The 25,378-nt window shown below is 39.0% G+C and overlaps 2 protein-coding genes across 3 annotated transcripts in view; one reads left to right on the top strand and one right to left on the bottom strand.

Annotated features, from left to right (window-relative positions):
• The window catches only part of LOC139442441 (GTP-binding protein 2-like), a 115,037-nt gene extending 98,236 nt beyond the window's left edge, over positions 1 to 16,801 (top strand). For both annotated transcript variants that reach the window (XM_071223251.1, XM_071223252.1), the window contains exons 5-12: positions 2,582 to 2,779; positions 4,492 to 4,666; positions 5,281 to 5,497; positions 6,185 to 6,320; positions 6,892 to 6,950; positions 8,629 to 8,800; positions 9,051 to 9,212; positions 12,545 to 16,801. In XM_071223251.1, coding sequence (XP_071079352.1) covers positions 2,582 to 2,779; positions 4,492 to 4,666; positions 5,281 to 5,497; positions 6,185 to 6,320; positions 6,892 to 6,950; positions 8,629 to 8,800; positions 9,051 to 9,212; positions 12,545 to 12,703 — 1,278 coding nt within the window. In that variant the 3' untranslated portion in view covers positions 12,704 to 16,801. The remainder of the gene's footprint in view (positions 1 to 2,581; positions 2,780 to 4,491; positions 4,667 to 5,280; positions 5,498 to 6,184; positions 6,321 to 6,891; positions 6,951 to 8,628; positions 8,801 to 9,050; positions 9,213 to 12,544) is intronic.
• Positions 13,771 to 25,378, bottom strand: part of LOC139442440 (kinesin-like protein KIF6) — a 92,492-nt gene continuing 80,884 nt past the window's right edge. The window contains exons 20-21 of the mRNA XM_071223250.1: positions 21,171 to 21,271; positions 13,771 to 20,384 (exon numbers count right to left, since the gene is read on the bottom strand). Coding sequence (XP_071079351.1) covers positions 20,365 to 20,384; positions 21,171 to 21,271 — 121 coding nt within the window. The 3' untranslated portion in view covers positions 13,771 to 20,364. The remainder of the gene's footprint in view (positions 20,385 to 21,170; positions 21,272 to 25,378) is intronic.

The following is a 25,378-nucleotide window of genomic DNA, read 5'->3' as shown; positions in this document are numbered from 1 at the left end:
TATTCTGAAACTGAGCTGTCTGTAGCCCCATGGATTGTCTGGTCCAGACTCAATTATTTACAGACCGCCGTCATATAGCTGGAACATTGCTGAGTGCGGCGTTAAACAACCAACTAACCAACCAACCCATCGATCATCAATGAAAAGTAATTGACTTCATCTAATGTATTGGATGTTTTTTCTCTAATTGTACTTGCCACTGTTGACAACATTTCTGCACATTACACGTCATTGACATAGATTTGTGTAATGGGGAGAACATTCTGCTTCTGTAGTACTAACAATGGTTTAAATTTTGTAAGTGCCATTTCATCTTTACAAATGCAATATGCCGTGTTGAATTTTATTTTCAGTTCTTCCACATTTTTCTGATCAGTTTTTGTATCCAGTGCACAAAATTGTTGCACAGTAGCCCATTGAAATATGGCAGTTTTTTGTCTACTGCATAAGATGTAGTCATTACACTTTCTATGTCGGTGAGAATCACTGTGTGCTCTCATACTCTCCCACTTAAACTTCTGACTACCATTCACAAAATCAGTATTTCAAGCAAAAGATACACCAGCGTGTCTGCAAAAATCACAAAACATTGTATCTGACGATTTGTCGTCTCGCCACCAATCAATGTCATGACCCCTTAAACTCATGTGATTGAACATTCTTGACTTTTTGGTTTCGTTTCTGGGATGACAGGTTTATCAGTTTCGTTTGATGTTTCAGTCACGTTAACTTGAAAATATAATGTTATTGTTCGTTTTCCTTTTGAATTACCTTTTAAATTCACTCAAGTCGCCATGTTTGGTTGCTGCTAACGCAAGGGGTGGGATTCCTTTTATCCATACTCTGAGAACTACATTGCGAGGCTGGAAAATTTGAAATGAACTAGAGTTACTTCCCTTAGAAAGAATGTTTTTAAAAAGTGTTCATTGTATATCTGGATTATGTTTGTAATCTATTTCATTGATTTTAATCAATTTTATTCAATATTGTTTACATTCATTTCGTCAAAATGGTATGTAAAGTGAAAAAACAAACATTTACAGCAACCATGGTCAGATTACCGCTGTTGACTAAGTGAATTGCGAATCGATATATCGTCTTACGCCTCTCTTATTGTGACGTTACAAAGTTAGATTGCACTATGACGTCATACTATGTTAGAGTGCACTGTGACGCCAAACAGCATAATGGTATGACTGTACTCTTTAAAATCACATGCGTGAAACCGGTTGAGTAAATTATACAGCTCATCTTTGGACTTTTGTATTTTATCTATAAATAAATGCCATACAAAGTTGTATTTGTTGACTATTATATGTCAACATAAAATTTTGGCTGTGACAAGCGAGTGAGCATCAACCTCGATTGGTCAAATTGTTCCATTTGAAAAAATATCCAACAAAAGGGATCACATAATTAAGTGCTACACTTATGGTTATTAATTTATTTCAAATATATATAGTAAAGATGCAACTAAAATAACATGGTATTAGAATAAATTATTCCTGATAAAATTCTTCCGATCATTGTATCAAAATTCTTTAAAGTTATATTATTTGGTAATTTTTAACCAAATCACCGGTAGATTCTAAGAAATGTGTCTACAGCTACTGCCGGCTTAGTTTATGAGACAATACCCACAGCAATCTTAATCTATGCATTAAAAACAATGCCTAGCATATATTGGTAAATCACACACTGCATTTTGCTCATCAAGGAATACATTTTATGTAGGAAGGCCCTTTCCCTGGTTGATTGTACATAACTATTTATTTGGTTACATTACTAATGTAATACTAACACACACACACACACACACACACACACACACCATATAATATTCGTAGAAAGCATTTAAATGTTCAAGTGAAAGTGCTGAAATCACACGCTCTGTTATCAGCTTTTAAAACAAACCAATTAGAACAATTAACAATCGATAACTAGCGTTTTTATTACTAACAACCTGTTTAGCATGTTTAGGTAATAAAACACCAGCTGCCCTTGGCCCTACTCCACACAATAAATACCTGTCAGGGATAAATCCCCTGTGTAACAACTGAAGACATCTTTAGTGTTTGTTATTAAGCTGGCATAAGTTGTGGATATGGTATCAAATGGATGGGCAGGCAAAAAAAAAGACAATGTATCACTGAGGCAGAAGCATGCAGACTGGATGTTGGACCGATGGTCATGATTAGTGAAATTGCACAGCACGGGACACACCGGAAACCTGTTTTAACCTCCACTAAGAGGAATCCCCTTACGTGCAGAACTTTTGTTTGGAGGAAGATTTCGTGTTGTTTTTTATCATCTGTATTGCACTATTTCTGGGTTTTTTTATTTCATTTTGGTCAAGCATTTGTAATCAAGTATGCCCTAAAATATTAAAATCTGTAAAGTTGCTATGTTGACTTTACTTCCCTTTAAATGTCATTTTAGCTATGATTCCTAGAATAGCTATTGAAAGCAGATATTGTATGTTCATTTTCTGTACAGTTCGTGTTTAGTTTCATGATTCATCAAACCCTCAAGAGATTATTCCACCTGCTAAAACTGTCACAAGTTTCTTTTGCTACCACAGTTTCTGGACATGCGTCTTGCTGTGCTGGGAAACGTTGACGCTGGGAAGAGTACTCTGCTGGGGGTCCTGACTCAAGGAGAGCTGGATAACGGGAGGGGACGGGCACGGCTCAACCTGTTTCGTCATCTGCATGAAATACAGTCAGGGAGAACATCAAGCATCAGTCATGAGATTATTGGCTTCGACAGCTCAGGGGAGGTAAATTGTCCTTCTGTAGACAGGGTTTGGCTTATCCACGGGATACACTTTCATGATAGTATTTTTCAGATTGTGATCTGTAAGAAACATCGCCCGAATGACGGTCCGATAGATTACAACTTCCTGAAAGTATGGAAGTTGCCACAACTACAACCATTATTGTTATAAATGATCAATAAAGTTATTATTAAACACCAATGTGGTCATTATCAATAACTTTTGTGCATGTTACTATTTCCGATCATAAGTTTTCAATTTAAGGTCCAAGGTTTCATCACTCTTCATAAACTCCACGATCTTTGCATTTAACAATATAGTCCACAGACATGATACTGTAAATCTTGAAATTAATGCGTCGCCAAATTAATACGACTGCTGACCCCTAGCCAAAAATGCGACTTTATATCAATGTGACTCCCCCCACCCCATCCCCAGTGGAATGATATGTATCCTTACGTTAATCCAATCAAACAGCAAATAGCACCGCTTATTAGCGCTGAGTAGAGCACTTCCGTTAAAACAATAAACAGTATTTTCCTTAAAACAACACACAGTTTATATGTTAACTCTGTTGACTGGCATTAAAGAAGTTTAAAGGTAATAAAATAATTGACCCAACAACAGTTCACTGATTGGTATGCGGATAAGCTTGACACGAGTGGGTAGAACTCTTGACCCCAGCAGTGATAACTCACCGGATGCCCATTGTGAAATTCCTATTCTTTGAATGACATTGTAATATACTTGTTACAACTGCTGCTCAAAAAAACGTGTTTGTGTTTATATTCAAATTGGTGTGTCCACTATCCAAACTGTGCAGTGAGGCCGTCTTATTGTTGATAGTCAAAAATGGAGACAAAAATGTGAAGTTAATTAATGCAAGCTAAGACAACTCGCATTTTTCGCATTTAATTCACACTCACGCCAATTTCAAGATTTACAGTATATCATCCACAGATGAAATCGCCAGTAGCTATTACGTACAATTTGCAAAGTTCATAAATTGATAGTGAACAAGTACCTACCTTTAATGAAAGAGGCAAATAAACAACTCAAAAGGCAAGTTATTCCGTTTGCCATTTGCAAAAACATGTGATCAGCTGTTTCCAGTGACGTCACAAACAGTGAACACTGTGATTGCTTCCTGTTGTTTAAAAAGCAACATGGTACACAAGGAAATGAGCACTGATAATAAAAGGGCCGGTTGGTATTGTTATGTTGTTTACACAAACACTTGCAAGTTGTGGGTGCTTTGTGGGTGTGGGTGTTGTGCGACTTGGCAGTGTGTCATGGCCTTTCACTTATCTACGGGTCATACCATGTTCTTTCATATTTCAATGGTCAAGTTCATACCTCGGCTTATCTTCGGGGTCGGCTTATGTGAGGTAATATACGGTATAAGAAATTAAAAATGGTTCTTTAAAGTGCACAACATTTTATTGTTTTATGAAAGTACTTATTAAAACATGACATGATTTTGGGTTTTTTACTTAAATAAAAAGAGACTGTACATCAGGACCAGTTTAAACATATTTTCGCATTTTCTAATCAGGATCTAGTTAATCATGTCAAAGGTTCTGATTGGGCAACAATACTAGAAAACCACAAATATTGCAAAAAATGTAATTTACTTCCTAAGTTACTGTAGTTTAGTGATAGATTGGCATTGTTTTACTGCTATGGTTGTCAGTATGTCCTGTATGTGACTTCAGATGGTCAACTATAGTGGGTCCAGGTCTGTAGAAGAAATCTGTGACAAGTCCACCAAGTTGATCACTCTCATTGATCTTGCCGGACACCACAAGTACCTCAAAACCACCATATTTGGGCTGACCGGGAACTCCCCAGACTTTGCCATGCTCATGGTCAGTGCCACCACGGGAATCAGTGAGTATTTATTTGGCATCATCATCATCATGGTCAAATGGCAGATAATGTGAAACCAGATACAGTTCCCAGTTTAACAAATGTTTATCTGTAAGTGATCTTACTGTTAGGACGATCGTAACTCCCTTTCTAAACATAAAGTTACATTATTTCAAAATGCAAAGATTGCTTTGTACAAGTTGGCCCTGGGCTAACCCTGCTTTTCATCTGTATACATTAAGGCAACTAATTTTGTTTTTGGTTTAGCATGTGTTCACCGCTATCAACTAAAGACTAAAGAACTGTCAAAGCAAAGAACTAATGTCTCCTCTCTCATAGTTGGACTTTTAAGCCAACCCACATATTGTATGTCTTAACTACATGTATGTTAACATTTAACAATTTACCAGCTAATGAAGGTATATAATTTATATGATGCCTGTTGAATTCACAGATCCTGTCATTACCTTAATGGTAAAGGTTAAATGGTTAGTGGTCTCTAGATTCCAATACTGCAGGAGTATGACAATATTCTATTAAGAAAATGACATACATGGAGTACTCTGCAATGTCTGCTTAGACTTTAACTATTTCTTTATTATTTCTAAACATAAAATGTTCCCATTTTGTATCAGCTGGCACTACAAAGGAACACCTAGGGTTTGCACTTGCACTGGGTGTGCCGGTGTTTGTGGTTGTCAGCAAGGTGGACCAGTGTCGTCACATCCTGACAGAGCGCACTGTGAAACAGCTCGAGAAGATACTCAAGTCCCCTGGTTGTAAGAAAATACCTGTCAGGATCCAGAGTGATGATGATGCCATCACTTGTGCATCAAACTTTGACACTGAAAAGTGAGTACAAAATAGCCTATGAATCCTGTACTGTGTAAACAAGGTTAAACACATTGCTTCCAAATGAGTTTTTATGTTCTCCAGGTACAGGATAGCAAAAACAGTTGAGTCAACTTGCCTGAATATGTAGGCCTTATTGGGCATTATTTTAGAATAATGTCTTAGTATATGGGCTAGTATAAGCAGATCTACTGGGTAAATATACCAGAAGAAACTTTACTCCTATCAGGTTTCAGACTGGGATAAAAACAGTTTTGCTCAGAACTCGCATATAGGCAAACTGTTATAATTTAGAAATAGGTGTTAGCTGTAGCATGTGTATGGTAAAATACCACCTTGGAGTCCTACCTGTGACCTGGATGTTTTTTCTTGTCTATCATGGTGTATAGTAGGTCTGGAATGCTAAAATTATGTACAATACTATACAATTTTGAGGTGACGATATTACACATGTTAAGATACAAGCTGATCATGAAACATCAATGTATTGGTGACTCATCCCACACCTACTGTGTTGGTTAAATGTGCTGAACTTAATCTCATGTTTGCCTATTCCCCCTTGCAGTTTTTAAACCCACTTGTGGTGACTTAAAAATGAAATATCTCTTTGACAACATTATGTATTCTGTCACGTTCTAACCACTCTGACAATTGGCACTGAATGGCAACTATTATGTTTGTGAACAGGATCACGCCTATATTTACCATCTCAAGTGTAACAGGGAAGAATCTGGATCTCTTGAAGATATTCCTCAACGTCCTGCCTCCACTCAGGAGTCGCAAAGATCGTGAAAGGCTGGCCCAGGACAGCACAGAATTCCAGGTGAGTCATTGTTTTTGCAGCCATAGATTCATCACTGTTGCCTTTCCATGTAATTCTGAATCTGATTAAGAGTGAGTGAGTGAGTATGGTTTTACGCCGCTCTTAGCAATATTCCAGCAATATCACGGCGGGGGACACCAGAAATGGGCTTCACACATTGTACCAATGTCGGGAATCGAACCCGGGTCTTCGGCGTGACGAGCGAACGCTTTAACCACTAGGCTACCCGGCCGCCCCTCTGATTAAGAGGAACCTGTAATGGGCCATTGCAATTATGGGGAAGAATTACTGAATAGATCCCACCTGGTACCAAATGCATGTCATAAGAGCAGACTAATATTTGGATCTTGGTGTTACAATGTACGACCTGGCTGTATCATATCCTGATGGCATGGATAGTTTGTTTTTGTTTTTCCATTCCCAAAATTATGAGAGCACTTTTTTCTTAAGACAAACGTCAGAGATTTTCTGAAACATGCTAACATGGATACACTAACCAGTGTTTGGCCTTTCTCCTTCTCTCACTGCTTGTTAATGATGTGGTTGTAACACCACCTGTGTTGGATTCTAGATTGATGACCGATTCTCAGTGCCTGGTGTTGGAGGTGTTGTAGGTGGAACTATATTGAGGTGGGTCAAAACATTGTGTCATATGCATACTTGCTTCTTGTCTTTGCTAACATTTATGTTCTATTAAGAAAATTAGGATTCAGAAGCTTATATACTGAACAACAAAAGTTCCTGTGACATTAAATATGATTTAATGGAAAGTTATGTTTTTTTACCAAATCTGAAACAATTTCGGTTTGCAACAGATAAAAGACTTCTGTAAGTGTTCAAATGGTTTAATTTGCCATACTGACTTCAGAAAATGCGTGATTTCATTAAAAACTTGAACATGCCAAAATGTCAATGTACAAATCAATAGCCTGTGTGTCCACCTCTTGTTGCGATGCAAGCAATACATTCGTCTCATGGAATGGACCAGGTGTCGCACAAAGTCCTGTGGGATATCTGTCAATATCTGCTGGAGCATGTTTCGAAGTTCCTGGAGTGTGTGTGGAATACGTGGTTGACATCGAAGATGCTGATCCATCTCATCCCACATGTGCTCGATTGGTGAGAGAGCCGGCCAGGGGATGACATTCAGGGTGTTTTGTTGAAAATAATCCTGAACAAGTCAAGCAATATGAGGCCGGGTGTTGTCATGTTGAAAAGTAATGCCTGGGCCATGACGACGCAAACAGAATAACAGGGCCGATGATCTCGTAGCGGTAGCGCTGTCCATTGAGATGTCCCTCTACCACTATCAAACGGGTCCTCTGTCTTGCTGTAATCCCACCCCATACCATAACGCTGCCGCCCCCGAACCGATCTTCTTCCATGACACAATGATTGATGTAACGTTCACCTCGACGTCAGTACACTCGAATCCATCCATTGCTGTGGCTGAGGTGAAAAGGAGACTCGTCAGTGAATAGAACTTGTCCCCTTGTAGACGCTGTCTGCACCACTGTAGACATGGTTTCCTGTCAAAATGGGACGTCTGGCGGGTCTCCTGGTGACAATCCCTGCATATCTGAGGTGACGACGTACGGTTTGTGAAGATATCCGTCAAGGCCAGGGATGCTCCTTGCAGTCACTGTTGCTGGCTAGAATCGATTTCGTAGGTGTGTTATTCGAATCCAGTCGTCTTGTCGATTACTGGTTATGCGTGGCCTGCCACTCAGAGGATGGTCTCTGACAGCATTCGTCTGTTGCCAACGTTGCCATAAACACCAAATGGTGTTTCTGTGGACCTTAAATTGTCTTGCTACATCACGTTGACTCGATCCTGCTTCAAGCATACCAATGGCTCGCAGACGCTCATTTTCTGACAGGCGTCGCATTTCGTAATGTTGAATAATTGCTTAATTTTGTTGTTTTTCTGAGTGGTTGTTGTCAGTACGATGCTAAACAATGCATATGGAATCCCGTTCACGCACGTTTTTATACCCATTCTTGGGTAGTGAAATGCATGGGGCATGGAATGCATGCTTTTCTGTAGCAGTTGCATTTTTGTGACTTGATTCCATACATGTACTACAATATTGAAAACCAAACTTTACTTGTTTGAAAAATACACTAAAATATTGGTGTCACAGGAACTTTTGTTGTTGAGTATATTATCCAGTAATGTTTCTCATAAGGGATAACTGTTTCATATGCTTAGTGGAAGAACTATTATTTTTATTTTCTGTATTGTACATGCTGTTGAGATCATTAGAATGATTAGTTTTGTTTGCTAACTGGTAATCTTTTGTCTCAGAGGATCTATACGAGAAGGAGATATGGTTTTGTTAGGACCATCTGACAACGGAGATTTTCGTGAGGTCAAAGTCCGAACAGTTCACCGAAACCGGTTGCCATGCCGACTGATCCAAGCAGGACAGACAGCAACAGTTGCACTTCAAGATGTCGAGAAGGAGCAGCTGAGAAAAGTGAGTCCATGTTGTCGTCGACCTTTAGATCAGTGGGTATTGGCAATCTACCTTCAGACAAAATGTTATTTGCAAACTACCTTCAGATCAGTTGGTACTGACAATCTACCATCAGAACAGTTGGTATTGACTATCTACCTTCAGATCCAATGTTATCCACCTGCATACAAAACAGTTCTTGACTCATCTCAGATGAGTGAGTTTTCACTGTACAGTGTTAATAAGGGACAATCGTTTGTGTATCTTGCAGGGGATGGTGCTAGTGAGTCCGGACTCGGAGCGGTATGCCTGTCGAGAGTTTGAGGCTGACATTTATGTGCTGTTCCACTCTAGTCGTATCTCTGTGGGGTTCCAGACCACCATCCATATAGGAACCGTGTGCCAGACTGCTGTTGTAGTCCAAATGGATAGGGTGAGTGTAGTTGTGTTGTTGTGTAGTTGGCTGTTGCTGATCCAGAACCTTAGTGCTCATTTCAAGTGAAGACAAACTGCATATGTTTTTAAAAGGAATGTACAGATTTACACAGTATGTATATCAGTATTTATGTTTATACTTCCATAAATGCTTAAGATATTAAAGTCAATTCTTAATGACATTACAACAGTTGCAAAGCATGGATAATATCATCCAATTGTCTTTTGATATGAAAAAACTTTTTTCACGAGTCGATAAAAGTATTGATATATTTGATATCAAAAGGCATGAGGGTGAGAATCTATTTATCATCCAAAATCATTCTTCCAACTTTTTTCAGTTTGGAAAAAACAATAATCAGTGTCTTCAGTGTGAAAGGTACAGCTAACCAGCTTCATTGGCTGGGTGATTAGTGATGTCATTTAATTGTAATGTCATGGTAACTGATGATGTCACAATGGTCTGCAAAACAGTGATACAATTCATTGCAGCAATGTCACCCAAGTAGTATATTCTGTGGAAGCCAATTTTGGATGATAGAATCATTAATCTTGAGAATTGTCTTGTCTAATTTTGTCCACTTTGGTCAAAGTTTATGACTAATGATATTGCTATATTTTGACAGAAAGACGAACTGTGTGAGATCCAGCTTCTAAAGAAAAGTTGGATCAACCAGTGACCCTCACAGTTGGCACATGACCTGGAAGCGAGGACGTCACATAAGAGCACATTACTGCTTTGTCAGCTCCAAGAACAAACGTGTATCCCCTGTGGAAATAAAGCTTATTGTTTGCTAGCAAACATTGCTTGTTCTTTGATCGTTTGCTCATGTATTGTCTTCTGTTTATGTTCTTTCCATATGTATTTTATAGCAATATTACGGGCATATTGTTGTTCCATCCAACATTTTGAATTTGCCACATGGTCCATTTTCGTGTCTTGCATTCTGAATTCATTTGGCTTGGGTAGTCCATTATCCTGCTTTACCTCATGTTTGTGTTTTAAAGCAATTTAAAAAGGAAAAGTTTTTATGTTACATTGTGCCTCCCGTTCCCGTTGTGTGCTTGCCACATCAATATGACTTTGCTAAAATTATAGAATTTATGCCTCGTTGTACCCTCTGCCATGGAAAGAAATCTGGTCTGTAGCCCCACCCTCTCTGCCCTGATTGTACAATACCCTGTACTCTATCATTGCAGTCCCTTGTCTACCTTTAACCTCTACTTATGATTAACCAGGAAACATCAACACCTACTGCAGTCTCATATGCCACCCATACCACACCCTACCCTGTCTTGCATCTTCGGTGCCTGCATCTCTCAACTCTTCCACAGCGACTCTGGCACCTGTACTCCTCTGCTGTGTCTGCGGTGCCACCAGTGCCTCCTGGTTACAGCCCCCTAACCTTCCAATAGACGCCTCAACATGTAGTTCCACCTTGCTTTATGGATGACGCCTGGATGCAAGCGTGGATGCAGTCCTTGTCTCATCAGACTTTGGCGTCGGCACCAGCCAAAGTGGTGCAGCTGTGCTTCAGTGCCTCCTGTGACTACTCCCCTTACGCCTCCTCTCTTGTGTGTTCAGTTTACTTTCCCAAGCACCACTGTCTACTACGGGTTCTCATTGGCCTCAATCAACGATGGGGTCTAACCGACTTCGATTCCACCCAACCTCACATTGACTGACCTCATTCCAGAATTAGATGAGGACTTTGCCAAGCTCTCCCTCATGCCTTCGTTGAAGCATCCTTGTTTTCGTCAAGATGACTTCCCAGTCCACTCTTTCGACGTAGCTGATTGAGCTCACCTTTTGGATGAGGACCTGTATCGAATGACCAGGTCTACCAGATCGACTACCAGGGGACTGTAATGTCTTTCCAGCTCTGACAGATCGACCATCTGCGGAATCACTAGCGGAAATAACTGCTACCATGGTCTGGGTCCTCTCTGTTCAGTGGAGCTGGGTTTCCTGCTTTGCAGAAGGCTTCAAGGCCCTTGAGCACATTACACAGCAGACATTGGCCAAGTCGTATAGGGACTCTACTAACCTCGACATTCCTCACCCTTTCGAGGCCAGGAATGTGGTCAAGGCAAGCCCAGCGGTACCTACCAGCCCCAACATGATTGCCACCTTGGCAAAGGTGCCGATCCAAAGTCCAAACGCCTACCTGTTTGACTTTAATGTGTCGTTCCAACACACCTGTAGGTGGGCGACTGGGATGGTTTGGGCAAAACTGGATTATCCTAGAGGACCCGTTCGTTACCAAAGTCCTCTGTCAGGGGTACAGTCTTCCGCTGGTTCTACATCCACCTCTGACGTCTACCCAGACGACAGTTGCTTACTCCCCACATCAACATCAGCTCCTGTGTGACAGCATTGACACCCTACTTCTCAAAGGAGGCCATAGAGGTTGTTCACTGCCCTGGATCAAACTCTGGGGTTCTGCTCCCAAGTAGGGCGCCAACAAACTATGCATGACCCATAACCTCTCCATTTTCAATCGGCGCTACCTAGAACAGCCTCTCTACTTCCGGATGACAATGTTGAGGCGGCTTCCATGATCAGCTTCGACTTCCAAGATGCCTACCTCCATGTGCCTATCCAACCTAGTGACCCGCAGTTCCCACAGCCAGTAGCCCAATCCTTGACGCCGCAGTGTCTCCGATACCCAAGTGGTCCTGTTGAACACTCCAGTGTTCATGACCCCAGATTACAGATTAGAGGGCTCGACTACGTTTCTACATTTGCTCTTAGGTCAATTCTACTTTATGGCTACCCGCCTCTTTCTATTTCTGCCACCTAATCGGGTTTTCCTGTTGCATCATCTCTCGTTTCCTTCTGACAGAAATGGTCATGGATTTTCCGGTCTAGACTTGGATGGGGTTGCAGGTTCATCAGACCTTGACGACAGTTTATTATGGATTACGTCTGAAGGTATGCCCACCTGCCATAACGTTGGATGAAGATACATTAAGGAGTAATGCAGGATAAGTTAATATATTTAGTCAAATCTAAAAATATTTTTTACACTTGTATACTTAGCCTGCATTGCTACGTCTTAATGGGAAATGTCCTCCCTTTGCTGCGCTACCTCCCCACAAAGTTTCAGATGTTGTGTTTGCAGTAATGTGCTCTTATGTGATGTCATCGCCTCCGGCTCACATGCCGACTGCGCAAGGGTGCTGCCACTTTCCTTTAGCAGCTGGATCTCACACAGTTTGTTTTTCTGTCAAAATATAGCAGTAAATGCTTGAAGGAGTAATGCAGGCTAAGTATACAAATGTGAATTGTTATTAGATTTTACTAACTTTGTTATTCTTTGTTCACAGGAAAACATACGTACTAATGAAAAAGCCAGAGTAATATTCCGTCTCTTCAAACATGTGGAGTACATTCGACCGGGGTCCAGACTGCTGTTCCGAGATGGCAAGTCTAAAGGAATGGGAGAAGTGATCAAACCTCTACCCCTCGAGCCCATAGAAAGATGAATCTCACAAGCAAGATGCACCAAAAACAAAAGGCTGACCAGGTCTCGTATTAGCCCCAATAGCCCTGGTCACTATGTTCTACAATGTGCTTCGATCTAGCTGAGTGAACTGTTTCACCATATATCTACCACCTGTTGTCATGTTATCAGGAGAAACGTTTTTTTATAACTATTTGTTGACACTGTTATCGTCTCGACTATGTTTGTTGGTTTGACCGTGTGTGAGTTCCGTGTTTATATTTTTACGATCTTATTTAAACACTTTATCACTTTTTAATACGTGTCACCACCTGTTCATGACTTATTACTCAGTGAGGAGTCACAGAAATTTTACATCATGCCATCGTAGAGCTCTATGTGAGGGGGGGAAAAAGATATATTACTTGCTTACCATAATACTGAACACTGCAAATTCACAGTTTCTACGTAGATCAGGCAGATTTTCTGGGAGCATTTAATGCTTAAGGAGCAAAACCATTTGGTCAATGATCTAGTCTATGATAATTTGAACTACAATGAATTGTTAACATACACTTTTTCTAATACATATTAGTATTTTCATAGTCTTGTGATCATAAACACATGCTTGACTTGGAAATATTATTATACATATTTAGGATGCTTGTTAACATGGATCAACTATTTTTCAACAATGGTTCTGTCTTTTATCTATTTGTTTATTGATGTATGTTATTGTTAGGATTTTTATGATTAAACATCCATTTAATTCTGAACATCTATGTCTTAGCATCTCTTTAAACAGAAGTGTCTACATCCTAAGACATAGATGTCTCTATTTAGAAGACTCATTTCATAGTTAAAACACTTATTGTCTGTTGACAGTTTGGTTGCTTTTTTAATATATTTCAGTTTTGTTCTTTAATGTTATGTTAGTTTCAGCTTGAAATGTGCTTATTTATGCATGCACAATTTCTTGTTGCACATCTCATCACCTAATACAATAGATCATTATGCTGTAGGGGTGAGGATGGCACTGAACCCAACCTTCATGTCTTTCTTGTCATAATGCTAATGATGAGGACCACACAAGTCTTCAGTGATTCACCCATTTATTTTGATATCATTATCATAATACAATACATGGTAGGTGCCACAAGTATTGTGTCACAAATTGTTACAATTATCTGCACAGCCATTGGTCTATTAGCTTCCTGACGTTTTTTTGTATTAATCTGATCATGAATTTGTGCTGTCTTTGCATAGACATTTTCCCTGTGAAGACTTAGATTAAAGTCAGCAACACGTCGTAAGAGGGGAGTAACAGGCTTGCTGTTTTGGTTGATGCATGTCATCTTATCCAAGTTGCATAATTCGATGCTCATGACGTCAATCACTGGATTGACTGATCCAGAACCGATTATTTACAGACCACTGTCATATGGCTGGAATATTGTTGAGTGCGGTGTTAAACAAACATACAACATAGGCATTTGACATCAAAAACAGATTTGGAAACTAAAATGAACTTTTGGTATTTCAATATTAGATTACATTCAGTTTTGTAATATGTATAATGGTATTGTGACTTCTTTATCCTGTTTCAGCCTTGTCACAAAGTGTTGTGACTGCATCATACATCAGTGTTTACAGTAGACTGTGTAAACAGTTATGATGACCTTAAATTGAAAGTCATATATTGTGTGCTTTTGACTGATTCTGTATAAATTTTGATAAAAAAAAAAGAAAGATGATCTTTAACAACTGTAATAATACATGTACTTATCTTGATCTATTTCATTTATTAATTCATTTATTTCCCACATTTTCCTGGAATGACCTGCACATGTGTATGAGGGTCCTGATGGGGATGGGGGCTGTCAGTCAGTAAAATTTGGGGCCGTTAGTCTGTAGTAATTGTTTCTGCCCAGGAAAAAAGGCCCCCCCCATAATTTCAAACATGACTGGTTTTGTTGTGTTGTTAGATCTAATTGTATAGGACTTTTACGATTACGATGAACAGTTGTTATTAACATTTTAGGTTAATCTTACATAATACAAATTTGACTTATGTTTTAGTATTCTTTAGCTATTGTACATAATCGGTATACCCATTCAGGATCCCCGTGTATGCACTGATTATTCCAGTGAGATAGGTGTGTCAGTCATGTGCTACAAATGTAAACCTTCTAGTCTTTCGTAGAAATGTAATTTGCTTCTGAGTGGTAGGATGCGTATCAAGAGTAAATGATGTTTCCATTTCTACATATCAAATAACATTGTTCCATAGCTAGGCTTGTTATTATTGCAGGGTCTGTGTCATACTCTTAGGGATAAAACTAAAGAGAATAATTTGGGATGAGTTGGAGAGGAAGAGGGGATGTCCCAAGATGACCACATGAACCCCCAATCCCACAACTCTCACTATGCATACAAACTGGGGATTTGAACTTGAGAAAATTATACCCAAGGAACAATAGAGCGTATACAACATTTTTGTTGTTTGGAAACAACTACGTTTTTCATGTGTTATCTGAATTTCGGTGTAGAAAATAATATATTTTTGCAATCTGTTTTCATTATGGCACAAAGTGTCTGTTGTTTGTTGGGTAACATTATTTCGTTGTTGTACAAGGTCACCATGTGTGAAGAGTTTTTTCGATATTATTTATGACAAATCTGATTGTTACAGATAAAACTGTATAAAATGTATTCATTATGACCTTCATTAATGGTAGCAACATCAAGAAAAATATCAAAACTAAACAATTTGTAATTGTTGACACAGATTCAGAAACACATTCATCATGAAAGTATGTAACGATCTTGTAATCTAAATGTGCAAGACGTTCTAATTTTTAATAAAATGTACATGTATTTGATAAAAAAATAAATTATAAAAGCATAATATTAATATCGGGTCATGGAATCAGGTCAATTAAAAATGTAATGACGAATAAATATAACATGCGCTATGTAAGTGATGTGTTTGATTCAAAGTAAGGATGGAGATAATCTTAGCAATACAAGCTTAGGGCTAGATATTTTGATAACTGTTATGTTAACATGTGAAGTGTTACATTATATGCACTAACTGGGGGGCCCATGGGGTTACTTACTCAACTCATACACTTTAAGAGTAAGGCAGGGATTTATCTAAAATTCTAAACTAAGTGCCTTTGGCAGGCAAATTTTTGGAAATCTATTCTTTTGTTCAAAATTGGGATTTTGTCCTAAATTCTGAATCATTTTAACATCTACTAAATTATAACATTAAATATAAATATAACACTTAAGACTTTTCACAGGTATTTACTGCAGACTTGGGGCCGCATATAGGCCTTTGTCAAGGCAATAATAACCATTTCAGAAATGACTATACTATACTCACATACTCACTCACTGCTCGATGTCTTTTACTGGTGTGTGTTTATAAGTAAGCTGCTGATATATAGAGAATCTCACCCGAGTGTCTTTTGATATCAAATATATCAACACGAGTTAAAAGTGGAAAAATTCCGAGGTTTGTCGAGGATTTTTGCTACTTTTATCAATGAGTGTTGATATATTTGGTATCAAAAGACATGAGGGTGAGATTTTATTTATCATCCAACATCATTCTTCCAACTTTTTCAATTTGTAGACAGTAATTAGCAGTGTCTTCAGTGTAAAAAGTACTGCTAACAGCTTTAGTAGCAGAGCCATTAGTGATGTCATTTGATTGATTTCATTGCAGCGATATCTACAGTTTTGGATGAAAACTTGGTAAAATGAATGATAGACAAAGATTTTTGCTATAAATTATCATTCATTTTCATACCATATTTTTTTTACTAGTTACTTACTGGTATTCAAATCACATCATGTAGGAAGAAATATAGGAGTTTATTTGCAAAATCTACCATGCATTTGCACATGTATATTTCTCTATCCCTAGCAGAACGGAGGATAGTGAACTGAGTATTATAAACAAACACACCCATGGTGGCCCTAGCTCTGCTTTATTCTGCTAATAAGATGTTCATCTGCTGTAGTCAATATTTTACATTTCCTACAAGGATTGCTGTGATATGGACGGAATCACATTTGTGTGTTTCACCAATTTCCCAAGTTTTTTCCTCAAATCGTAATTAAAATATCAAACATTTCAGTTTGTTTGTTTGTTTGTTTGCTTGCTGAAGGCAGCTGTTAGTGTTAGCATGATTAATGACCAGTCAATATGACACAGGCCTCAGTTCAGTCCTTGGATACAACAGACTAGTTAGTAAGTGGACACAAATACACATTCTGCATCTTTGTTATTATCTATTCATATTTCAAAGTCACATTATAATACACTACAGTCATAAACTGATAAAAGAGACAACAATACATGCAGCTGTCAACAATACATCTTCACTGTGCAGCTACATACCTTCCTGTTGCCTAAGTCAAATAAATTTTATATGGCTAAATTGAGTGAAAAAAGGTTAAGTACTTCAAATGAAAAAATAAGTATGAGCAAGTCGGTGACCCAAGATGATGTTTTCACCGTTTGTAAAGTTTTGTCCACTTTGGACAATCCACTCAGGTCAAGGACTTGGTCATGTTCAACTATCAGAAAGAACACTTCATGTAAAACCTCTAAAAATCAGCCTTTTGGACACATTTTATCCTAACCTATGCTTTAAGTGTTGTCAAAAGTCCCAAATGAACAAAGTCTAGTTCTCTCTGATATGCTGATACATCTGACAACATTCATTACAATTTCTAAAGTCTTGGTCAGTTCTTAAATTACACAGATCTTGTAGGCCATTATCCTACCTTGACCTTTACAAATATTGATTGTAGCAGCAAGGACACCTTGCAACATGTCTTTGTATACATATATATAGCTTTGTAGCTCACCTGAATTGTTCTGAAATATTAGATACAAAGGTCACAAAAGGGTAAACAAGCAGTGTTTACACACATGAATTCTTATACTACATTCAAGTACACATTGACACATTAAACTATGTTGGTGTAGAGAGGCAAAGTTACATTTTCAACATATCTTTCAACATGGTAACTCCTATTGTGCATGGAGGTGAAAAAATAAAACGATGCCAAATACAGTACAAAAGTCACAATGTAAATGCAGACCACATGCTGCAAATCAAATTTCACAATGATAGACGCAGAACTGGCTATGAAGATTGATAAGTTTAATATGGCTGTCGTGGTCTCCATTTTTTAAATTGGATAAAAACTGATAAAGCCATTTATATTGCACAATATTTCCACACCACAGGGGCATTATTATTACCCTGGTCAGTGGATCAGTGTGCAACTCTATGAACACCCTTTTTTTTATAAAAATACCGGTACTTTTGTTAAGATAAATGAAAAAATCCATGCAAAGTTTTAACAAATGCCATATGGTTTCCGAGATGTTGAATATGTGAAGTTTATGCCACATGGATGACCAAACTGCCACAACAGAAGCTCACTCGAACTTCCAGTTCATGTGAGCTACAAATTAGCAAAGATAAATGTGAGGATGATAATTGCATGGTAAAAGTTCTGCTTGCTGTCAGTACACAATTACATGTTGAACCTAACCAGACAATGAATATGCATGTTAAAATATTCTATTACTTTAAAGAAGTTGAAGAACACTTGATTCTTTCATATTACTATAGTTAATCTGTCATAGCAATTCAGATTAACAAAACACTGTTCAGATTAATACACTGTATGAAAGAATTGGATGTTCTTTAACTTCTTTAGAGTAGTATATATGTTGAGCTCAAACAGCAATTCAATGAAAAATATATCCCTATACAAATACTGTTCATGAATATAAAAAAGACAACCATGTGATTCCTTAAGTATGTAAGAAGGCACCTACGACAGTGTTCAAAATTAAGCACAAATATCATGGGATCCTTGTCATTAAACTATTATTAAAGATTAAGAGATTCCTTTGATTCACTTACCCTAGGAGAGAGCCTCATGGACGAAACAACCACTTTAAGGTGTTTAACTTTGAACACTGTTTTAACACTGTTACTCTTTTTGGGTTACAGCTGATATGCTACAAGGTTCCTATGAAGGCCACACACAAAATATATTGTAGCAGTGCTTGATATTCTAACAATATCACACCTTACTAATACAACAAGCCCCTGGTATCTAAAAGCTTTTGGACACTACTTTCATTTGAAGAGGTGTGGATGTACAGGGTATTTTATTTTAATCTAAAACATTAATATGTTGTTGTTTGTTTATTTGTTTGTTGTTTAACGCTGTTCTCAGCAATATTCCAGCTATATGACAGTGGTCTGTAAATATTCAAATCTGGACCAGTCAATTCAGTGATTGGCATCATGAGCATCGATCTATGCAACATGCATCAGCCAAGTCAACAAGCCTAACCACCCGATACCATCAGTCACCTCTTACATAAGCATAGTAGCCAAGCATGGGTTGCTGAAGACCTATTCTCTACCCAGATCTTCACGGGTCTAATATGATGCTCCCAGTATGTTGTCTTGAGGATGGAAGAAAACAAACATCTTTAGGCTTTGTTTGTTTTTGAAAGCCACACTGAGAAACATTTGAGCTATATAAGACGGGTTTGTAAATAATTGAGTCTTGGACAAGTCAATCCAGTTATAGATATTGTGAACAATGATCCATGCCGTCTGGGTACGAGGACATGCTTATCAACCAACCTGACCACCCGATCAATTTGGTCACCTCTTATGACTAGCATATTTTGGGACAAATTCTAACCAGGAATTCCCACAAATGCTAAAACACTGTTACAGTCCGTTTCCTACATGGATGGTTTTACAAAATGCTGAATGCTATGTATGTATAGATTTCGCAAGCTCACTCTGCATTCATACAGTAGAAAATTTACAATCGAATAAGCCACAGCTCTTACTTCTTTTACTGTGAACACAGGAACACAAACACCAGTTCCAGTCTGATCATTGATCATACCAGGTTACAACATTCTACAGTTTGGATCAGTGTTAGGAGATAGTAGGTCTTAACAAAACTTGGCTGCAGACAGCAACAACATTGACTTCAAAGATCAGTATTTCCAGGTGTAGTTCCATGGTGTATTGTCCCATGGTAATATCTCCATTTCATTATGACAAATACGCTGGACCCACTTGCCATCTCAGCTTCATTTCAGACGTAACATCCCCCCATCCATCACAGATTTACTAATCAAAATGCCTCTTGAATATAGCCTAGATGTACAGTGAAAATAGTGGCCTCATTTGTGTAACAATCAAATCAGAAGACCGTAAGAAATGAACTCATTGCTTGAAGAGAAAGTTCCAGCGATACAAGACATTCTGGCTGCATTTGAAATAGCATGCAGAAGTCATGTTGATAAGTGGTGATATTGCTGCTTGTTCCAATCATGAAAGAACAGTGTAATTTGATTGGATGTCTATATATAGCATTAGTCATTTAACCAAACTAATAACAAAGATATGGCGTTGAATGGGTCCTGGGTATTCATCTATCAGAATGGAGACTGGATAACAATGATGGTAAGTGGTAGTGTGTATGCCTCCTCTGACTATAGACCTTATGTCATAAGGTGCTGGATGGTGATGATTATACAGGTCTGTAAGGGTTTCATTAGACGTTTCATATTCCTTCAGATCTATCTATTCTGAAACAGCTTCAGATAATGCCTTCCCCTACACACTGGTGTCATCTGTTTCCCTGGTTTACTGAAAGAAGAACATATGTATGAGTGAGTAAATATAATGCTGCTTTGAACAGTTTTTAGTTATTTGTATGCCAGCTTATTGTAGGAGGACATATTCTAGCTATATGATGGCAGACTGTAAATAACCAAATCCGGCCACACAATGCAGCGATTTATATTATGCGCAATAATCTAAGCATTCAGGGTAAGATGACACGCCATCAGCCAAGTCACAAAGCCTAACGACCTGATTCATTTGGTAGCCTCTTATGACCAGCATAGATTCCTGGAGACCAATTCTAACCTGGAATCCCATAGGGGCCTGAACACCTCTAGATATATAAGTGGAATATAAAAACACTGTGTCCCCCCTGTGACATGCCAGAATATTGCTGAAAACAGCGTAAAACTATAGTCATTCAGCCAGGAGTCATTCCACACCATTTACTAAAATGTAGTTAAGATTGTTTGTTGTTTAATGACGCACTCAGCAATACTCCAGCTATATGACGGCAGTCTGTAAATAATCAAGTCTGGATCAGACAATCCAGTGATTGACAACATGAACATCGATCTAAACAATTGGAATACAATGACATGCATCAACCAAGTCAGCGAACCTAACCACCCGATCCTGTTAGTTGCCTCTAAGAAGGCAAGCATGGATTGCTGAAGCCCTATTCTCTATCTGGATCTTCATGAGTCACAATATCTATGAAAGAGTCCAAAGGGTCTCTAACAGGTTAATAATTAAGAAACAGTTAAGTTAATCACTGATCAAGTTCAAATGGATGTGATTCTAACTTACCTTTTTCGACCAAATTTTGTCTAGCTTTGATAAATGCCATGATGTCTTCATCAGCCTGAGTGTCGCCAGTTAGTGGTATGTTGCTCACGTGCTGTGCAGATCTAGTCAAACAAACATGTAGGTCAACAGGTGCTGGGAACACACAGTCTCATTACCATCCACTCTCAGTGCCAGGCATCAAGTATCTACTTATCTGTTATTCCAATCAAACAACAATTTCATTTCTTAAGGAAGACAATTTATGGATGTCAGCTTCTTAATTATGAGGAACACAATGTTTCGGAGTATATGCTTACTCCTTTATCATAAGAAAATAATATGCGTCTAACCTAAAGAGGAGCAACAGTTTATTCAAAGGTGACTATATGCTCTACAAAAAAGTAGGGGATGTTCAGGACATACAGAAATACAAGAAGTATCAAGTGGGGGTAATGGATGAATAAGAAAAACTAAGGACAAGGTGAAACATTACAATCAACAGAATTTGTTGGCGGTGTATTGTAAGGACACAACCAAGAAAGACAACAGGGGTGTGTAGGCAAAAATGACTGTTGAGATGACTTAAAGGGTCTTGCCACGAATTGGTCAAACATTCGTTTATACGATGTGGCATGGTCTGAATCAATCTTTCAATGACAATTTGATGGGAGTCCACTGGCAAATCACAGATTGAGACACACTGAACATATTGGCTACCTCTCTGTGAGTTTTACCAGTTTCAAGCATGCCAATAGCCCTTAGGCATTCATCATGTTGAAGATGACACATTCCCAATCTGATCACAAACACTGCATTAAAGCAGCAGTAGAGTTTACGTATTAATGTAGATAATGAAAATCAACAATACTAATGGTTCAGAACGATTTGACAACCTTTCACTGAAGTGTCGTAATCAACAATGGCCCCCTACCCCCATGCATGGAGGAGTTAAATGCTCCTCATTCAATGTTTTGGGTGTGTAGCAGCATTAGGTTTTGAATCCGAAACCTTTCTCTGGCAGTCTTAGAAGCTGATCTTTCTTTTAACGACCAATCACAAATTTATATTTTTTATGATCCCCTACTTTTTTGCGGAGAATATCGAACAATAGTTATCATTGTTAATAATTCTAAGAATACTACCTACTACTGTATAACATCTTTGCCATAAATCCTGTATTTTGGCTTTAGTCACACTAACTAAATTTTCAGATTTTCAACAGATGGCCTCTTCATTGTCAATTACACACAATTAGTTGTTTCCAAATAGCACTATAGTAACACGAGCTATGATGTGCATAATGGCGGGAAACCTCACTTCTTTCCAACATCTAACCACTAGAGCTAGATGAATTGGGGATGTGGGTGGGAGTACTTCTGATGTAATAGAGGTAGTATTCTTAGAATCATGAACAATGAAAACTATTGTTTGATAATTCTTGCGAATCCTCTTCCGCTATTACATGTTTGCCAGAATATACCAGAGGGACCCGGCGGGATCTGCCTCCAGTAACTCCCTGTGTAATTGACAGTAATCCTCTTCTGGGGACCATTTAATCACTGATTCTAATCCTGACCTGAGATAATTTCTTCTGAAACTTTACATGAGGATACCTTCATTAGAATTACTGTTATATTTGCTGATCTTGTTAGTAATAATGACATCATTTCTATTTCTAGCAAATGACATCATTTCCTGTTAAAAATGGATTTGTGACACTGTTTCCGTTGCTGACGTCACTTCTGGTTCCCACTTCCGGTCTTGACGTCTCTTTCGGTTTGTCACTTCCCTTTTATTGGATAATGACATCTCATGGTCTATTTCTACCAAAAGTCGTCATTTCCTCATTAGATGGACCTTGTACTGCTATTTCTCGTGCTGACGTCTCTTCCGGCTCATACGTCACTTCCGGTCATCTGAACCTAGTTCTTGAAGCAGTTGATACTCAAGGTGCTCCTAATCCATCCTACACCTAATAGACAGGATAATCATGAGTGTATTCAACCTCTGATGTTGCCCGCATCGGATAGGAAACTATTGGTGGATGGTAGTTTGCACCGCGACAATGGGCCCAAGGGAATATATGCCCTCTAGGTCCGGCTGAACATCACACAAGTAAAAGCTGGTGAAGGTGTTTTGTGAGGCCCACTGACAACTAGACACCATTTGTTCAGCCGAAACGCATAAAGTGAGACTCGTGGCTAGGGCTCTGATCATGAGCCGGGCAGAATCCAATACGGGGAGTGGAATTCTGTGTCTGCGTATAACTAGCTGCAACGGTAGACTTAAGACAGCCCACAACCGTAGCCTTGGTGATGTCCTTGTTGGAATGAGGCTAGCAGGATATGAATAGTCTCCTTCAATGATGTTTATTTGGGTCTGTAGCCAAAAGGTAGAATTTGAGAGCTGTGATGGGACAGAGAAGTCTGTCTGGGTGATCCACTGTCGGCCCTAAGGCAGGAATGGTATAGTGTCTATGGAGCGGTCTTAGATTAATTGAGGTCCAATGTTGATCATAGTCCAGATCATGGAGTTCTGAAACTCTTGCTGCTATCACCATGGCTAGGAGGATGGAGGATTTCCTTGATCTTTGGAGTAAGGTGGTCTTAGCCTGGGTCTCGTAAGGTTCTGTTAAAAGTGTTGATAACACAGATAGACTCCACTTGGGGAAAATAGGAGGTGTGCGAACTTCTTCCTGTACGAAAGTTTTTTAGTCTGTTTAGAATGGGATGGTTTCCAATTGAGAGTCCGTCATGTTGAAGTACAGAGTGAAGTGCCGATCTGTAACCTTCTATTGTCCCATGTCAGAACTTATTGTCCTGACGTAGATGTAGTAGAAAGTCCGCTACCACAAGGATGGAGATTGTATTAGTTATAATCCCTTGTCATCTTCTCCCCTGGATGATCTTATCCCATTGTCATATATAAGGGAGGATGAAGGTCTCCATGATCTTGCTACAGCTTCAGAGGCAAGTCCAGAGTAACAGGGTGTCTGCATCTTTTGTGTTATAACTTCCAGGCGGTTGGATGTAGGCTGGGTAGATTGTCATAGAAATGTTAAGACCTGGGCTGTCGTAACAGATCTCAAAGGAGAGGTAACTGGAAAGGCTCTTCCATTAATAGACTTAATAATCTGGGGAGCCACACTCTGGTGGGCCAGATTGGTGCTATCAAGGTTATCATGCAATCCGTCTCCTCCACCTTGTGGATGACCTTGTCTAGAAACCTTGTTTGGTTGAAAACAGCTCTTGAACGAATCTCTGCTAGTAGTTGTTCTGAGTTGTTCTATGGTGTCTAGCAGGCTGTGGATGAGTCCGACCTAATCCATCCTAATAGTCATAGGAGTCTCTCCAGATATGCCGTCATATGATGTCTGCAACGGTGGAATGATGTGCCTGATTCCGGCGACAAACTAGTTGATATATGCGCCAATGTCCATTGAATGTCTGGACGCCATAGACAGGTCTTTAATCTGGGAAGCAAGTAACGTGACTTTAGTAGTAGGGTTGCGAACTAGCTTCATAAGTCCTCGTCCAAAACTTGATGGACCAAAAGTGGAGAATCATGGTTTGATACAAGTTCCGCTTCAATGAAGGTAAGGGTAGTATGTATCCCTCTGTATAATCCTGCTGGGGTGAATAGTCATACTGATTAACCTCATCATATAGGTCCGATTCCGCCTCAGAACGACCGTGGGTAACTCCCGGGAGGGGTGGATATTCATCATAATCCATACACTCAACGTGTTCATCATCCACTGGTGTCCAGGAGTAGATTCAATCGATGGGGTAGAGACGCTGAGGTCTGATGCTGTCCCCCATGCGGCCTCTTAGCCAGAGAACTCTTCTTAGCCAATACTGTCCTGTGAGGATCTCACATGATCATGAAATGGCCACACTTCCTACAAGCAGAAGGAGGGGGAGACTCCATGACGACCTCCGAAACACCTCACACCAACAATACTTACATGAGTATAATCGTCACTACAATTAGAAGCTCTTAATATCACTTAATATATCTGTTAGAAAACCATAGAAAATCTTAGATTAAATGTGACTACAACCAAGTACTAGATCATTACAACTATAACAATAGGTGTAGACTCTAGCACACACAGGAAAGAAGTGAGGTTTCCCGCCATTACGCATATCATAGCTTGGGTTGCTATAGTGCTATTTGGGAACAACTAAATGTGTGTAATTGACAGTAAAGAGGATTTATGTTGAAAA

The sequence above is a fragment of the Haliotis cracherodii genome, unplaced genomic scaffold, assembly GCF_022045235.1.
Source record: "Haliotis cracherodii isolate W230 unplaced genomic scaffold, xgHalCrac1.p SCAF_5, whole genome shotgun sequence".
Taxonomy (NCBI): Eukaryota; Metazoa; Mollusca; class Gastropoda; order Lepetellida; family Haliotidae; genus Haliotis; species Haliotis cracherodii.
Note: the sequence above shows the minus strand (reverse complement) of the source record. Positions and strands in the feature narration are given on the sequence as shown.